Source organism: Xyrauchen texanus, chromosome 1 (genome assembly GCF_025860055.1).
Source record: "Xyrauchen texanus isolate HMW12.3.18 chromosome 1, RBS_HiC_50CHRs, whole genome shotgun sequence".
In the NCBI taxonomy this organism is placed as follows: domain Eukaryota; kingdom Metazoa; phylum Chordata; class Actinopteri; order Cypriniformes; family Catostomidae; genus Xyrauchen; species Xyrauchen texanus.
Window position 1 is genome coordinate 23,831,608 of NC_068276.1, and position 19,051 is coordinate 23,850,658.

General features: G+C 36.7%; 1 protein-coding gene and 1 pseudogene across 1 annotated transcript; both read right to left on the reverse strand.

Annotated features, from left to right (window-relative positions):
- Positions 1-1,671: 1,671 nt before the first annotated feature.
- On the reverse strand, positions 1,672-10,235 carry LOC127646860 (uncharacterized; annotated as a pseudogene).
- A 1,357-nt stretch (positions 10,236-11,592) lies between these two features.
- On the reverse strand, positions 11,593-18,283 carry mblac1 (metallo-beta-lactamase domain containing 1). The gene is made up of 2 exons (XM_052109134.1): positions 17,814-18,283; positions 11,593-12,599 (listed from the first exon to the last, which is right to left on the reverse strand). Exons 1-2 carry the CDS (start codon positions 18,216-18,218, stop codon positions 12,360-12,362), a joined length of 645 nt encoding a protein of 214 aa, XP_051965094.1. The 5' UTR covers positions 18,219-18,283; the 3' UTR covers positions 11,593-12,359.
- Between the last annotated feature and the right edge of the window lie 768 nt (positions 18,284-19,051).

A 19,051-nucleotide genomic window follows, 5' to 3' on the forward strand; every position in this document is an offset into this window, starting at 1 on the left:
TACTCAAGAATTAATTTTGCTAGCATATTTCCCTCTATTTTTTAAAAGACTGGGGGTCCATTACTTCCAACCTCTACATTATCAGGATATTTGAAGTCCTAAAAGTGTCATTAACCGGGCTTGGAAGCAAAATCCTTTGTGTTTAAAGGTTTGGGCTGAGAAGAACAAGAACAGCAGTAAAATTATATTTTAATTCACATTTGATTTTAGGATGTATAAGCATTAAATATACTGTATAAGGAATTGGCTTTACATTTATTCACTTAGCAGACGCTTTTATCCAAAGCAACTTACAAAAGAGGAATACAGCAAAAGCTATTCATCCTAACATGAGAAGTATAGGCTACTGCAATGCAAAGTTTCAAACTGCTCAGAGAGGTACAAGTAGGGGAAAAGGTGAGAGATAGTGGTGAAAAAATGGATTGAGATTTTTTTTTTATTTTATTTAGGAAGAAATAAAAACAGTTATGAGTAGGATTGAGTCAAGTGCTCACAAAAGAGATGCGTCTTTAGATGTTTCTTGAAAGGAAAGGAACAGTGGAAGTGAAAGTCAGAGAAAGTGATTTTGAGCCTCTGTAGGCGACACTATGAAGTGCCGCTAATCTGCAGATCGCGTGCTTCTGGAGGGCACATGTAGACATGAAGTAGTAAGGCACGCGGAACCAGCATCTTTTCTAATGCGAGCATCAGAGCATTGAACTTGACACGAGCAACCACTGGCAGCCATGCGGTGAGATAAAGAGAGGTTTGATATGTGCTCTCTTGGGCTCGTTGAAAACCAAACACACCACCATGTTCTGGAATCTGAATCAATTGCAGAGGTTTGACTGTGCATGCAGGAAGTCCTAGGCTACAAGAAGAGCATTGCAGTAGTCTAGATATGTCAAGAGGTTGAACAAGTTGTACTACGAGTAGCCCCAGAGTGCAGTCTGGACGATGGGGCGGGGCGACACTTTTGGGCGGAGCGACACGTGTCGCCCCGCCCCCTTAACGTTTATTGGTTTATAATAAAGATGATATTATTGGTGCAGAGAAGTGTGACGCTATTGCAGATTATTGGTGCAGAGAAGTGTGACGCTTTGGGCAGGCTGGGAATGCGGAAGAACATAACAGACGAAGAAAGTTGTTTATAAATTTCGCGTTCATTGCTGCGATTCCACAATATTCCAATGAAGTAGAAATACATAGACAATAGAAATACTGGTTTAATTCACAATCACTCCCTCAACAGCTGTAGTAGACGGTTCGTTACCTCTGTATTACTCACTGGAGTTTGTCAGTTAATGACACAGTTTGTAATGACAGTTTGTAGTTTTAGTATGGTACACAATGTATACAAATCACACACACACACACACAGATATATATAGGCCTATAGAGAGAGCAAACTATAGCGGACATGTCTCGAGTGTCACCTGATAAAACCATGAGCCCCTACAACCATTTTATTTTTAAACTACCTATACGGCTGTTAAACTTCACTGATCATACGGATTATTGCTCCAAAAGGGCATGGTAATTACAAATTTGCCATGGTTGTGCTATAAAAAAAAGGTTTAATTATAGTATGTGCGTTTACATAAATGTAATCAATAACCATTATTTTACAACAATAAACCTGTAAGGGAGCATCTATACACACTCTTAAGAACAAAACAAAGACTTTGTCACTTTTTCTTTATTATATACACTTCAGTCCAAACTGCACTTATGTAATTACCCCTTCTATATAAAATAATAAATTTAATCATCATCATCACCCCTTTAAACATTTTCACAACTAAATGAATAATTAACTTGGTTAGATTTCATGCCTGTTGTTATAGCAAATCACATTACATGAAATGTAAGAACAGCAGAATGGCATTTATACAAACATTAAAGGACCAAAAAGGTACCTTACCATATGCACAATGAAACCTATGTTTTTGTCATACACGTTTGCCATAGCTTTTCAAGTTTAACTGTCAAAACCAGTCCATCTCTCAATTCTTATTCTGTACAAGTTTTATGAGTTTAACATAAACTCATTTCCTGCAGCAAAAAAACAGTCCTGCGAGCAAAATCCTGCACAAAGATCTTCGGAGTAAAAGCCCAGCAGTTCCCCTCGTCTTCCTCTTCCCCTATACCCTGGTGGACAGGACTTGAAGAGCTTCAAGCATTCTGAGCATTCCCTGATGCTGTAGCTCTGTCTGAACTCTTTACAATAGTCCTGTGAGAAAATCTTCCAGTTGACCACACCTTAAAATGTAAAGACAAAATACAGAAAAGATATAAGTGTGGAGATTCAAGTATAAATGTCACATACCACAAATTTCAATCCAAGAAATGTGCAATGAACAGGAAAAAACATCTCACTGTCTAGCCAGGCAAAGTGTGCTGCTTTCCGAAAATGTTCATTTGTGACCACATCCCGAAACCATCTGCATACAAGTGAAAGCGTCAAATATGCAGAATCCCCAGTTGCTAAAACAACTTCCTTGAGGATCTCAGAAACAATTTCATTGGGAAGCTGTTGAAACAAAAAAAAAATTTATTTATACTTGTATATAAATATTGTTAAAAAACATAAATAATCCTTGGTTCAGACAAACCTGATATATTGTTGTCATAACTGCATGGTCTGAATAAAATAAAAAATTGATTAATATTCTCTTATAACGATAATTTAAAATAAATATCAATTTAAAGCTCCAAAACACATTAGCTGCTTTCCCACTGTATGGCCAGTGTGAACCAGGGCTTTCAAGGGCCGGGTGGATTTAATAACCTTGGACCTATGGCACCAAGCACAAAATCACACTGTGTTTCCACCGTTGGGAAAGAAGCTCTGCAGCGCTTCACTAAAGCCCTCCCTTAACATGCCTGTCTTGAACAATGACAAATTCCGTTGTTTCACCAACAAATGGAAGTTTTACCAGAAAACTATTCAAAGAAATTGCTGGAAACGAGTAAAATACCAAAACAAACATGCGGCCGACTGTTTGCAATTTTAGTTTTTTTAAACCCAAGTATTGATGTTTTACAATAAGTGATACATTGATCCTAATTATTTTGTGTCAGGATTGCATTGGTGAAATTCAGTAACATCTGTATATTTTTAGTCAATGAATGTAAATGTCTGTGCTGATAATGGCCCTGTCCCAAATGGTACCCTTAGTAGTAGTGGTCTTCCTCCGCAACGTAATGCTGCTTTGACTGTTGGGAAAAGTCTGCTGCGGAGCTCGCATAAGTGTGGGCTCAGCAAAAGTGTGCATCAAGGGCTCACTGCTGTCTGTGAGTGAGTTAAGCTAAAATGTTTTTAAAGGTCTTTAATGTTAACTGATAGCTATGTATAGAATGATTCATGGCGCTGACTCTCTGTCCATACTCATCAAACTTGCATTTGACCACTCAAGCCCTAGTTGGCCCCGCTTTGTACCAAGGTATTCAGTCAGTGGACTATAAAGCCGTGGCTATTGGCCTCGAGGAAGCCACAATGAGGCACAATCAAGCCTCAGAAGTCACAGTGGAAACACGGCTATTGAGCAACCAATATAGTACATAATCTATCAAATTTCATATCTGAACAACTTTGTAGCTGTAACAATTTAAAATTATTAGTTCTTAATGAATGTATGTGCACAATAAATTACCTGCTTTGTCTGAATCTCCCCGAAGACATTGCCTTTTGTCTGGTTGAGCGCTAAAAGAACAAATGACAAGAGGTAGGTACGTACATTGGTAGATATAGTGTATGTATATATATATATATATATATATATATATATATATATATATATATATATATATATATATATATATAATGTTTAATGTAGGAACATGCAAACAGCTACATACATTTGCAGAGTGAAGTTGTCCAGTATGAGAGCACACCACCACCTCCTGATCAGGGGCATGTCATCCTGAATTTAAAAAATAATAATAATAATATAAATAATGTCTGTTTATTTAACTTGAAAGATGTAATGAGGTAATGACATACCTCTGTAAAATCAAACCGGAGCCCCAAAGCCATGTATAGAGTGTACTGTTACAATTCACAAAGTGCAAGAAAATGAACAGGGTATAACTTAAAATAATTCACTAAAATAACAAATCAAATGTAACCTACCATCAGTATGTAGATCCCACAGTTGTTCCCACCCACCTGCTTCGGTATTCCCTGTGGTTTGGATTAAAACAAGTACACACATTTACCTTCACAGATTTCCATCACATCAGCACACATATATCCTGTGTAATGAAATAAACTTTTGTTTGCATTTAAATTAAATGTTTCACTTCAAATGTAATCGCAGTTTTCTCTGTCCACTCTTGGGTGTCAATGAGTTTTGCAATGCTCCTGTAAAAAAGAAAAATAAATTCCCCATTTTTTAGAGAAACTATCTATATCTATATCGATATACTATCTTTGCAAACAAGGGTCATATCTGTGGTTTGTTGACGCATAACTGTTTATGCACTGAAGATTCCAGTAAACACAAAATAAAAGTTAATAAACAAAACGGTGGAAATAAAAGATTACAGTTTAAAACAGAACCACTGTAATCTCTGAACACATTCTGAACATTTCTATAACCTGAAGGTGTCAATGTATGGTCCAAATGCTGCTTGTTGCATAGAATCGAGAAAAACATTTCTCTTGTCTTTGGTTTCAAAATCTGTAAAATGCACATGCAATGCTGTACAAGTAAATTCAAATTGAAGTAAATTCAACAGCACATTGTTTAGTACACATTAGATTATTCTTTAGATTATTGGATATTGCTTAAATTACAACTGCCTGTTAACTTAGTTCTCATTTAAATTATAATACTTACACACAGCAGCCAGTGGCCAGGTACCCAAGCTGGCAGAGCCACAAGGTGTGTCTGACTGACATTAGCCTAAAATTTATGTAGGAATTTGATCAATTTTCATATCAGAGCCTAGGAACTATTTATTGTTCTTTATATTCAGCTATAATAAAATCTTTCACAAAATAAACCTTCCAGAACTCACCGGAAGGGACAACTCTGGGAAACAAGAGAATGGCGGAAGCCAGGTCGCTACCACGTAAGAATTAACAACATACACACTGATATCCTGTAATGAAGAAACAATTATCAGATGGATACAAATGTATCCGGTTTTCAATAAAATCTTCGAGACTGCTACCTTACCCTGCGGAAAGCGTATGTGCTCTATGATTCAGTAGGCAACAGTTCAAAATCTATAATTTTTTTCATAAAAACAAATGAAATCAGTTCCTTTGATATTTTTCCATCTCATTTTACAAATAAAAAATTATTTTACCGTTGCTTCAACTCCTTCTGACAATCCTAAAGACAAAAAATCGGAACGCAGCAGCACAGTGGACCCCACAGAAACAATACGTTCCTTTGGGTCACTGTTAGGGTCCAATACACTTACAACCTGAAAAATAAAATGAAAAAGCATAAACTAAGATCATGTTTTAAGAATTTTAGTATGGCCACAAACTAATTACTACCATTTTCTGAAGATGTTCTGGTAATGGTTGGCCCCAAACTGCTTTATTTGGAAGCATGTCCTCCACTGCCCAGAAGGACTTGTGGCTTGTCACACTGTGACGTTTGCTCTTCATATGGTGGCTTATAAAATAAAAACAGAGGAATAACAACATGAATTATCACTTATATGAATAATCAAAGATGTCTTAACTTTTTACCACAACTGCACCTTAATACCTGATTTGACTGAATGCTGCAGTATCAACAGTGTTGGAGGATTGAGGATTCACAGCCATGGATGCACACATAAAAACACACATAACACACATAAACAAACATCTTCACTCTAATAAAACATACACACACATATATAAATATAAAATATTCTTAATCAAAGATTATTGATTTTCCTACCACAACAAATACAACGTCATACCTGATATTTGACTGCATGCTGCAGTATCAACCGTGTTTGAGGATTGAGGATTCATGGTTGCACCTAAAACACACAAGCGTATACATGCACATTTATTTACATATACACATACACACATATAACACACAATGATAAAACATTACCCAAAATTATCTTTCCATTGCAATCAAACTGGAATTCAGTGTTCTCATCTGTAAATTTTTGTAACTGCTTCACAACTGTATTGTTCCGTGCAACATTTTTATGGTGCAGAATATTTCTTGCAAGGAATATGTGGGATGATGGTTTCATCATGTTGAGGAAGTAGTTCTTTTTCTTCATATCTGAAAAGAGTTGCTCAGCTGTCTGACTGTTTATTTTTCCTGCAAGCTCCGGGACAAGTCCAATCTTTCTCAAGGAATCCCTAGGATCCTTACTGTTGTTCTGATGGAACACATCAGACAAGACATAATGGTCACATGAACCAGTAACAGGATGGCCATCTTGATCAGCTGGCTCTTTCTTGTGGTTAAGCCATGGCAAACTGACTTTCAAGTCATTTTCTAATGCCTTCTTAATATTTTCTTCAGATGGTTGCAGTAATCGACCCTCAAAAGGATGAAATAATTTATTTGAACGATGGTTTGTATGCGAGGCTAGTCCCCTTGGGTAGTCGTACACAGCAACATTGGGAACATGTTTCCATGAAAGCAGGAGATCAGCATAATCACGAAAGCTCTCTGCTCTAATGTTAAATTTCACAGAGTACACAACCCCACAAGGGCAGGTTATAACAGCCCAGCCACCTAAAGTGAAAGACATGTCAATTTATTATCCATGAAAACTCAATATGTCAATCTTTATACATTTTTACAATCAGAGGTCTTAATTTACAAAAATCACATCACCTCAATTTGAACAGCAAAATGATTACATAAACAAGAACTGTTATATTAATACTTTTATGCCACCCTAATACATAACTGTACAGTCTGACTTACCAGATGCACCCCACACTTTTTCAAAAACCTTGTTGTAGGTGACTCTATTTGACATCCTCTCTTTTAGTCAGATAATTAAATCCATTTTAGAACCTTTGTGATCTATTCCACAACCCATAGAAAGGGCTCTTATTTCCTCAACCTAGCCAAAAAGAAAAAAATAACAAAATGATTACACATCATGACAGAACAAAATATCTCAATTAATATATTGCTGTGATGTAACAAACCATACCCGGAGATTTAGCAGCTCATCTGCAAGCCTTTCTTCTGTAAGTGGTACGTCATCCTCAGAAGAGTCTTGTGACACATGACGCTTAGCGTACTCTGTGTTGAGAACAATGTTGGATGATCTAGTATAAATACCAATCCATGGCGCCCAAAAGCTGTAGCTTGGGGGCACAACGAAGGGGTTCCTCATCCCACCTAATAACAAAAGAGAAAGAAGTTAAACTGTGGTTAAAGAAAGAAACTTAAAAAAAGGCTGTATAACTGAAAAGTGATGCGAGACATACTTGTATAAAAACCTCGGCTTATCATCTCTACTGTTACTGCCTCCCAAAACTTCTCAATATCCACATAGCCGTCATAATTTGGTGGGGGGGGGGTCAATTTCACTCACTACAATCAATTAATAAAATGAAACAAAGACTATAGTATTTAACAGTAGGATATATTTAGATTACATTAACTTACATTTCAATTTAAGCATGAATGCAATTTATCCCCGTGAAATAATAGGATTTTGAAAATATATATAAAAAAATAATAATAATTAAAAAAAACTTTACAATGTGGATGTGATTATTTTCTTAATTTATTCACAAAATATATTTATCCATAGTTATAAATAAACATTTAAATATATCAAACGATAATGTTTAAACATACCAGGCATGCCGAAGGCTCCCTTCTTGTGGAGATCCATGATGACTACACTTGGGTAGTGCCCACAAGTGACACAATTGTAATGATAATCCAATTCTGTCATGGCCTCAAAGTGCAAATAGGCTTGTAAAACAAGTTCATTTTTAGGAAAAGGCCCACCTTCAACTGAATGTAATGTATCCATTACCCTACTTACTGCTGTACTATTCTGGAATTAAACAAGTTAAAAAATACATTGAATGAATGAAATGTTGAATGAAAAAAACCCAGCAACTTGACATAGAGACAATGACATACCTCTACTGAGTTTCTTAGGAACATGCACAAATGCAATGACACGAGAATGTGGTCATTGAAATTATGTATTCCATCTGACCACTCTTGGTACCTATATACCATTTCACAGTGTGGGCACTGTCTGTAGTAAGTAGATATGCCTAAAGACGTAAATAAATGCATGAATCTAAAATATACATAAAAATATCTGAAAGCACATGTTAATGTAATATTACAATAATCAACCATACCTTGGATTACACCAGAAAATGTCACTATCTTGGCATCTTTTGTGATGAGTATTGGATCACTTAAGCTTTCAGCTGTGCACTTGGTACATTTTAATTCTGTGGGCACCAGATTCCTTGGAAGACACTGGTTGGACTTTAGATCTCTGGAATGATCTAGTAATGTCTTGGGAAGCTCACTGGGAAGTTTTTTGTGTGTCATCATGTAGTGGATCATTTCTTTGATGTTTGAGTCAGATGGTGGATAGCTGTTGTTGTCATCTTTTTTCCTTCAGGTGATTCAGGAGGAACTTCCTCCACACTTTTCACCTTCTTGAACAACTCTTTCTGAAGGTGAAAGAGATGCCACTTTGAAACAGCCTTGTGAATACAAGATTTCCTTGGCATTGAGCAAGGGCAGTACCAAGAGTTTTTCTTAACATCATACGAGACCATTACTCTGCCAAGTCTGCTGTAGTATGAGCGTTTTTTTCAAACACAGACACATGCAATTTATTGAGTTGGTCTCCAATTTTTACAGACACTGACAATGGAACTCCTTCGGCCAGAGATTCCTTCTTCAGATCAATTAACTGGTGTTTCCTTGCTTCTCCAAACCACTTCTGGTCAACCATCAAACACAATGTTTCTTCAGCAAGATCAGTCTGTATTTGACCAACACGTGGACAATAAGATAAAGACTGCAAATGGTCACACTCAAATGGCAAAATACCACTTCTGTGGGCAAAGTCTCTGGTAACACAACACTCATCCAATTCACACTCAGACCTTTGTGACTCTCCCCAGGTATTTTTAAGGACATGGATTGGAGTGGATGCACCATGGAAAGACTTTTCAACAGCAAAAATTCCATTTTTGCCATCAACACACTGGCACCTTAAATACCTTTTGGATGATACAGTCTCCCTGCATTCAGTGTGGCGTCTTTGGATGTGCTTTCTTAAGTTGTTTTTTAATAGTGTCAAATTACAGTGCACACACACAACTGTATTAGGCTTCACATTATGAGTCCTCAGACCTTTTTCTTCTGCTGGAGTAGTTGTTTGAATGTTTTAAGATCACTGTGCATACTAACTTTTATACAGTATATTATTTTAGGGTTGCAGCAGTATGACAGTTTCATGGTTAAGAGTTATATCTCACACATCTGCTTATTTATAGTACTGTAACATATATCATCTATATTAAATCTTAAATCACAAGATCACTGTTTTAGCCTATGCTATTTTCAGTAGATACCAAACTAAACACTATTTATTGCATTCCTTCCATCCGTAAAATTGTGATGAGCTTTGTTTCTAGTCAAAAATAAAACCAAAAAGTCTCAAATTCTGTTACTTTTATCACACAATTCAAACAGTAAATTAACGAAGTTTTGATAATCTAGGCTATCTGGTGTGACAGCAGAGGTGGGCAGAATATCCAAAAGCTGTACTCAAGTAAAAGTGCTTATAGAAATAATAACTTGAGTATAAATAATTATTATTGTACAAATAATTATTTTATTATTATTGGAGTAGGAGTAAAAAATGATCCAATGACAAATAATTAAAAAAAAAATGTTTTAATGACTCTCACATTTTATTGAGCAGGACCATATACCATTAAACCAGATAATGTCTAAAACAGTTTTTGTACAGTGAAAATCTCATACCACTGCAACCCTGAGTAGTGCAAGTTTACAAGTCGGTTACCTGTAGAACTCTTGACATTTTCACACTGAAGTTCAGATTCAGGTGTAACTGCTGGCTTGTTCCTTTTATCCATTAGGTTTTTGGACTTCATGTTTGGAAGAGATTCTTATAAAGCAATAAAGATATTACCAGTTAGAACAGATCACTCTACGTGGAGAGAATTATGCCAAACAAATATGTGATATTTTGTTTTTGTCAAGAAGTCTAACCTCTGTTTGAAGAAGCGGACGTTGTCGATGTGGGATCTTGTGTTTTTGCTGTATCACAAAACCTTTCCACTTTCAATGTAGGGCTCTCTCTAATGCAGGATTCAGCTCCAACCCTCTGTGCTCCCGAGCTGCAGGCGCTGTACTCGTGCTGTACGCTCAGACCCACTACACAATCAACAATTATTTAATAAAAATATAGAAAAATTATTTGTTCATTCATACTTTAACAATTCAGTAATTTATTGCTCTCGATTTCAAATAAAAAAATTAAACATAGCTTTAAGAAAACATATTGCTATTGTATAACAGAATAAGTTCTTCAAGATTCAATTACCTGTGTCTTTATTCATAACATTCTCAATATGCATGTCTGAAGTAACTCCTGGTTCAACACGAGGCTCGTGGTGGCTTAATATGTGGGTCATTAATTGTGACCTATTAATAACAGTCTTCTCACAAAAGCAGCAGTGAAAATGGGCCTTTTCTCGGCACTGGTTGCTGCATTTGACAATGAATAAATCTGAAAATGAATTAATTAAGCACATTACCAAGCGAACTTAATTTAATATGGTTATAGTAATTATTTAATACAAATCATCCATTTGGAGAACCAAACCTTTGTATCTTACTGCGGTCTCAAAATGTCTACGAACATGGAGATGTACCATGTGCGAAATATAGTTCGTAAAGTCACAAAATGGGCACAGTTTAAGAGTGGACTTCATATAATCTTCATGTTTTGCTCTGGTTACGACGGTGTGGTGCCCCATGTTTGTTAAAAAATAGAAGAATCTCACAAATTCTAAGAAGGAAAAAACAAAAAAACAAAGAACAGTTTAATTATATCATCTGAAATACACTGGGATATGCTTAAGCAATTATTCCAGATTTGACTCTCGAACATCATGATACATTTTTAAATATATTAATATAAATCTACATAACCATTTTTACTCACCACTTATCAATCAACGTTGAGTATCATTCGTTCGTTCGTTACTGCCGCCGCTGGCGTTGCCTTTCATCGCAAACTGCCCCCTGGGGGGTCGGAGGAAAATGGCAATGGCGGGAACGTAAAAATAGGGGCGGGGCGACACATCGTCCAGACTGCACTCTGGGGTACTACCTGTGGTTTGTGAAGCCCAACCGATCGTCAAACATTACCCCAAGATTTGTGGCTGTCCTATGATTTAATTGATAACGCGTCTAGCTGAATGAAGTTATGTTTTGTAGCTGAGCTCACTGGAGCTACTGTGCGATCGTCAGGCTGGAATGAGAGGTAGATTTGCTAGTCATCTGCATAGCAATGATAGAAGCAATAAGTGAAAATTCAGAACATGTTACAAGAAATGTACATTTAAATATTTTATTATTCCATTGCAACTCTTCTTCTTTCGGCTGCTCCCATTAGGGGTCGCCACAGCGGACCATCTGAGATCTGCATATTTGACTTGGCACAGGTTTTAAGCCAGAGGCCCTTCCTGACACAACCCCCAGTGGCTGGGGGACTCTCAATCACACCTAATGGGGCAATTTAGAGACTCCAATTCACATAACCTGCATGTTTTTGGACTTGTGGGAGAACCCAGAGGAAACTCACACAAACACGGCAAACTCTTTTATATTTAATACAGGTAGCACACATTGACAATGCAATAAAATAGTATTTCGATAACTGTATTTAATTGTGGCCTATTACCGCTGCACAGCTGTCATAACTACAGAAGAGTTCAAAATCAAAACAGTCGCCTTTCTTATTTTTAACAACAGCACTGATATATTCTTACACGTTTAAATGATTTACATGACACACATAAAAATATTTTGAAATAAATGAATCCATTTCATACCCAGATTAGAGCAACCTGGTTCTGTTTTATTGTAATATATAATGTTACTGAAGTAATTAATCAGTTAAGCACATCTCAAATAGACAATTTTTCCAACAAAAAAGGAACTGTCAGTAGCCTAATTTGAAGTGCATTGAACTGAACGGCATGGGCAAACAGGCAGACCAAGGTGCCATATTATTAGAACATCATTGCGTCACAGACTCAAAGTAGTTATGTTTTGACCTGTTTTTCCAGGTCAAGGTTTCATAAGTGCCTTATTCGAACACTGACTGAACTCAGCTTCAGAATTACATCAATGCTATTATTGTCTGTGCACCCTAAACAATGGCCCGTGTCCAGGAATGATGACATCAGCAGTCTGTAACGCCATCTGTCGGTTGGTCTCTTGTATCTGAGGGTTCTCACTCAGCTCCTTCCAGGAGTCTTCATCATGACAACGCTCAAACAAATCCCCAGCAACAAGGACTGTGCCCTCTGAGGTTCCCTTTACCAAGACACTGACATCTCTTCCGGTGTGACCAGGAGTGGGGATGATGGATACCTTGTGGATTAAATGGATTGCTACATTAGTGTTTTCAAAACTAAAACACTGATTCGTTAATTTGAATATTTGAGCAGTCTGATTATTAGATATAACTTTGACTAATCTAGTTTACCAAAGATTTACCCATTTCAACACTCATTAGATATAAAGGCATTTTTTTTATATAATCAAATCAGGTATTATTGAATAATTCTGACTGATTGTGGTATGTTTTATCATGGTCATACATTCTGAGTGTGTATGCAAGTTCACAGTGTGTATCAACTTAAAGTTGCACTCATAAAGTTTTTTCCTCATTAAAAACATTTCACTTTGAAACATACAGTAGCCCCCCATAAATTATTTGGACACTGAAGCTGCACTTAAATTCCATAGCATCAGAGAACAAAGTATGAGAAAAGAAAAGTGTCATATATTGTCAGAAAGATATAATGAAAACATTATATTTTATATTATTTACATTATAATTAATGCAAAACATTTAACAAAAATAATTTTGTTACATTTTACATTATAAACAATAGATATAAAGTTCAAAATTAACATAAGGTATTTAAACACTTTTTGTTTGTCAAATCTAAGTGGAGCATGACAATAGTCATATGATAAACTACACCTGTGGTTACTCTTAACAGGGCACCTGTGTGAACTTGAGGTAAACAGAATCACTGCCACACCAGTTAGTTAAAAGTCATTGTAAAAATGGCTAAGAACAGTGAAATAAGTAAGGAGCAAGGTCCATATCATTTCTTTGCTTGAAGTCTATTCACCAGACAACTCAATGTTCCATTTTCCACAGTAGGGTAATTTTTCGAGATCAAAGAAGGAATGAGAACAGTAAAGCAACCAGCAGATTGGACAAAACAATTTTAAGTAAAATCAAGAGAAAAATTCAAGAAAAAGTGGCAAGGATTGCCTCAGACATCAATGAGAATTACCAGATACAATTTAGATAACATACCATTCAAAACAAACTAGTGGGTACAAACTAGTAATGCAGCAGAAATCATTGGCTGTGTCTTGTTTCGAAGGATGCGTCCTTCGGAGGTCGCATTTGTTGGCCGCATACATCATCGAGGCTGTCTCGTTTCGAAAAGAGAGGACACTTCGAATGCAGCCTTCAAATGCAACCTCCTTTCACGGGAATTCGGAGGATCCATATGGTGTATCCTTCGTGGGCACTCACGACCCACAATTATTTGCTTCAATGGAAATGTCTAAAAAAAAATTATGCCAATTTGCCCGTAAATATGATGTTCAAATGCAAGTAATGTTAATTTCCAAGTTGAAGTACCTCAGTAGATGGGTGCAGAATATATAATATGTATAATAAAGTATTAGACTAAAAGTACACCTGTAAAATCTATTTTCTTTTCTTTTTACAACATTATAACTCTCCTAAAACGTACCTCATGAGTTCCCTTCTAAAGTGACTTTGTTCCTTTCTCACTCAAAGCACTCGTGCTTGTTAAGGAGCGGCGTGCTGTCATAGCAACCATGTTACGTTACTGTTTGTCCTACTAAGACTGTCTTGTTTAAACAAGGCTTGTTTAAAGGAGGACACCCAGTATACTGCAGCCTTCTGCGTCCTACCTAGCACGCAGCCTTCCAAATGAAACACAGCCATTGATAAGCTTAAAGAATTAAAAAGCCAGGGTGAAAATGGCAAAAGACTATGCTAGCACAGTAAGAAAGCAGCTTGTGGTAGAGAATTTGTGTGGTGTGGAGAAACCCATCAGATGAATTCCAGCCGTAATGCACTAAGAGCACTGTAAAGCACAGAGGTGGAAAAGTCAAAGTCAGGAGCAGTTTCTCTTACAGTGGTCATGAACTCTGAAGTGTACAGAAGAATTCTGGATGCAAACTTGCAGAAAACAGTGAAGAAATTATATAAGAAGACAAAAGTGGATCTTTCAACAGCAAAACAATCCAAAGCATATCAGCTGCCTGTTAAAAGACAACTTTGCAACAAAGAAAATTAAGGTCCTAGAATTGCCCTCCCAAAGCCCTGACCTCTTTGGGATGAAATGGAGATGAAAATGTCAGATGAACGGTGTTCAAATGTAGATGAACTGAAAACTTAGGTGGCTGAAACAATGAGAAAACTTTCACTAGAGCTTTTAAAGAAACTTGATACTATGCCCTGAAAATGTCAAGAACTAAATAGAAAAACACTTAAAAAGTGATATTTAATTAAAGCAATATTATGTGTCCAAATAATTGTTATATTATTTAAAAACTAACAAGTTTATTTTTGTTAAATGTTTTTGCTTAAAAAGTCCACACTTGCCATCTTTCTTTACAATAAATCCCATTTGGTTTGATATTTTGTTCTTTAATGCAATACAATTAACATATTTTAAGAGCATACTAGGAGTCCAAATAATTTTTGGGGCCACTGAGTGTGTATATATATATATATATACACACAGGTGAAACTCGAAAAATTAGAATATCGTGCAAAAGTTCATTAATTTCAGTAATTCAACTTAAAAGGTGAAACTAATATATTATATACACTCATTACAAGCAAAGTAAGATATTTCAAGCCTTTATTTGATATAATTTTGATGATTATGGCTTACAGCTTATGAAAACCCCAAATTCAGAATCTCAGAAAATTAGAATATTGTGAAAAGGTTCAGTATTGTAGGCTCAAAGTGTCACACTCTAATCAGCTAAACACCTGCAAAGGGTTCCTGAGCCTTTAAATGGTCTCTCAGTCAGGTTCAGTTGAATTCACAATCATGGGGAAGACTGCTGACCTGACAGTTGTGCAGAAAACCATCATTGACACCCTCCACAAGGAGGGAAAGCCTCAAAAGGTAATTGCAAAAGAAGTTGGATGTTCTCAAAGTGCTGTATCAAAGCACATTAATAGAAAGTTAAGTGGAAGGGAAAAGTGTGGAAGAAAAAGGTGCACAAGCAGCAGGGATGACCGTAGCCTGGAGAGGATTGTTAGGAAAAGGCCATTCAAATGTGTGGGGGAGCTTCACAAGGAGTGGACTAAGGCTGGAGTTACTGCATCAAGAGCCACCACACACAGACGGGTCCTGGACATGGGCTTCAAATGTCAAACGTCTTACCTGGGCTAAAGAAAAAAAGAACTGGTCTGTTGCTCAGTGGTCCAAAGTCCTCTTTTCTGATGAGAGCAAATTTTGCATCTCATTTGGAAACCAAGGTCCCAGAGTCTGGAGGAAGAATGGAGAGGCACACAATCCAAGATGCTTGAAGTCCAGTGTGAAGTTTCCACAGTCTGTGTTGGTTTGGGGAGCCATGTCATTGGCTAGTGTTGGTCCACTGTGCTTTATTAAGTCCAGTGAGTCAACGCAGCCGTCTACCGGGACATTTTAGAGCACTTCATGCTTCCTTCAGCAGACAAGCTTTATGGAGATGCTGACTTCATTTTCCAGCAGGACTTGGCACCTGCCCACACTGCCAAAAGTACCAAAACCTGGTTCAATGACCATGGTATTACTGTGCTTGATTGGCCAGCAAACTTGCCTGACCTGAACCCCATAGAGAATCTATGGGGCATTGCCAAGAGAAAGATGAGAGACATGAGACCAAACAATGCAGAAGAGCTGAAGGCCGCTATTGAAGCATCTTGGTCTTCCATAACACCTCAGCAGTGCCACAGGCTGATAGCATCCATGCCACGCCGCATTGAGGCAGTAATTAATGCAAAAGGGGCTCAAACCAAGTACTGAGTACATATGCATGATTATACTTTTCAGAGGGCTGACATTTCTGTATTTAAAATCCTTTTTTTATTGATTTCATGTAATATTCTAATTTTCTGAGATTCTGAATTTGGGGTTTTCATAAGCTGTAAGCCATAATCATCAAAATTATATCAAATAAAGGCTTGAAATATCTTACTTTGCTTGTAATGAGTCTATATAATATATTAGTTTCACCTTTTAAGTTGAATTACTGAAATTAATGAACTTTTGCACTATATTCTAATTTTTCGAGTTTCACCTGTGTATATATATATATATATATATATATATATATATATATATTTAAAAAAAATCTCAACCACTCCTATGAGATAAAGATCCAGTCATATCAGTAACCTTATAAAAGCAGTTTTATTTTACATGGAGAGGATCCCCTTATGGGGGCTGCCATGTTAGGATCACATGACTAGCAGAATACTACTTGCTTTATCCCAGTAACTGTCCTGTTATTGAATACATTAATTAATATTATATTAATCATAGCTGACTGTGATTAGTGCAGTGTATGTACAGCTCTGGGAAAAATTAAGAGACCACTGCAAAATGATCAGTTTCTTTGGATTTTCTATTATGTGTTTGAGTAAAATTAACATTTTTGTTTTATTCTATTAAGTACTGACAACATTTCTCCCAAATTCAAAGCATTTATTTGCAGAAAATATCAGACCTCAAATAATGCAAATACTAATAAAAAAATATTCATTTTTAAATAACGCAATACTAATGTTTTAACTTAGGAAGAGTTTAGAAATCATTATTTGGTGGAATAACCCTGATTTTCAATCACAGCTTTCATGCATCTTGGAATGCTCTCTACCAGCCTTTCACATTGCTGTTGGGTGACTTTATGCCACTCCTGGCACACAAATGCAAGCATCTCTGCTTTGATGGCTTGTGGCCATCCATCTTCCGCTTGATCACATTCCAGAGGTTTTCAATAGGGTTCAGGTCTGGAGTTTGGGCTGGCCATGATAGGGTCTTGATCCGGTGGTCCTCCATCCACACCTTGATTGACCTGGCTGTGTGGCATGGAGCATTGTCCTGCTGGAAAAACCGATCCTCAGAGTTGGGGAACATTGTCAGAGCAGAATGAAGCAAGTTTTCTTCCAGTATAACCTTGCACATGCTTGATTTATGTGTCCTTCACAAAGACTAATCTGCTCAATTCCAGCTTTGCTGAAGCCCCCCAGAAATCATCACTGATATTGTCAGTACTTTACAGAATAAAACAAACATTTTCATTTTATTGATAGGTATTTTACAAACACATACATATCAATAGTAAATCCAGAGATTTTTTTTTCCAGAGCTGTATGGAAAACTAAAAAAAAAACACAAATAAAGACGATTACCTTTGAAAGATGCCCATGCCCCGCCCTCGGTGTACCCTTACCATGTAAAGACGTCTAGTGATGCTTCTCATTAAATGTCTGTACATACTTAGCCTCTTTTATTTAAGACTTACAAAATCATCAATAGGATATGGCTGTCCTTCAGCCAGTTGATTTGGCAGGTATCGATCTCCCACACTTATGTCACATCCCACGATTATTTTGGCGTCTGGAAACAACCCCAAGTTTCCCACGTGGTCAGAGTGACCGTGTGTTCCTACTACTAGAGCCACACTGTCTGGCGTCAGACCCTTCTCCTTTAGTCTTGCGACGAGAAAGTCCCGGTCCCACGGACCCCCCGTATCGACCAGAACAGTGTTTGGTCCAGTAATTAAAGAAATAGTACCGTCCGCTTTGAAGGAGCCATCGGGTTGAACTGTGCAGTAGCCCTCTTTTAACACCGACACGCAATAAGGTTGGCCTGGAATGTCGGGACTGATGCCAGATTCACTCTTTCTTATTGAGCGGTGCATGTCCATTGGCGCTATTATAGCTGCGATCAACTTTCTACACTTTAGGTTCCATTTTTACCAGAGCCTTTCGACTTCTACGGGAAGTCATTGAGGACAAATTAGTAGCGGATCGTTTGAAAGCAGCGTTATTTTGGCGCCACCCTTTGTTGACAGAATTCAAAGCACATATTTTATAAACAATTTTTAACAAGAACCGCCGTTGACCTTTTATTTTTAATATCTGTGTGTACAATAATTTCTATAGCTAAAACGTGAAGATCCAAGTGCACAAGGAAGCTTACATTTTATATACTGCCAATCAGTGGCAGGTATAGGCATTTGTTAAACAAATAATTAATTAAAATGTAATGTATATATATGTTTATATTGGCAATTGTCTCGTTTTATAATCTTTGCTGCATTTTATCTGTTCCTGTATTATTTACTAGTATATTAAAACACTGACTTGATCATGTAGGCTACACTCACACTTCCTTCTTAAGCTCAAGCTTTATACATTTATAATAAAACATATTTATAATATAGAATAGCATATTAATAATTTAATATAGGATATATTGTATAATGATGGACTATTACATTTATTTTAAAACCTGGATAGTCTGCTGTTCTATCAATAACGTTTCAGGTTCAATACAAGTTAAGCTCAATTGACAGCATTTGTGACATAATATTGTTTACCACAATATTAATTTCAACTCATCCATAGTTTTATTAAAAAATAAAATCTGGTTTACAGTATGCCGCTCACAATGGAAGTGAATGGGACCAATCCATAAATGTTTAAAACTCACCGTTTCAAAAGTATAAAGACTTAAATAATATATGCGTTAACATAA

Coding starts and splice junctions, on each gene's coding strand:
- mblac1 (XM_052109134.1), bottom strand. CDS start 18,218: ATGGACATGCACCGCTCAATAAGAAAGAGTGAATCTGGCATCAGTCCC. Junction 12,600..17,813: donor CATATCCTATTGATGATTTT/GTAAGTCTTAAA, acceptor TTAATCCACAAG/GTATCCATCATCCCCACTCC.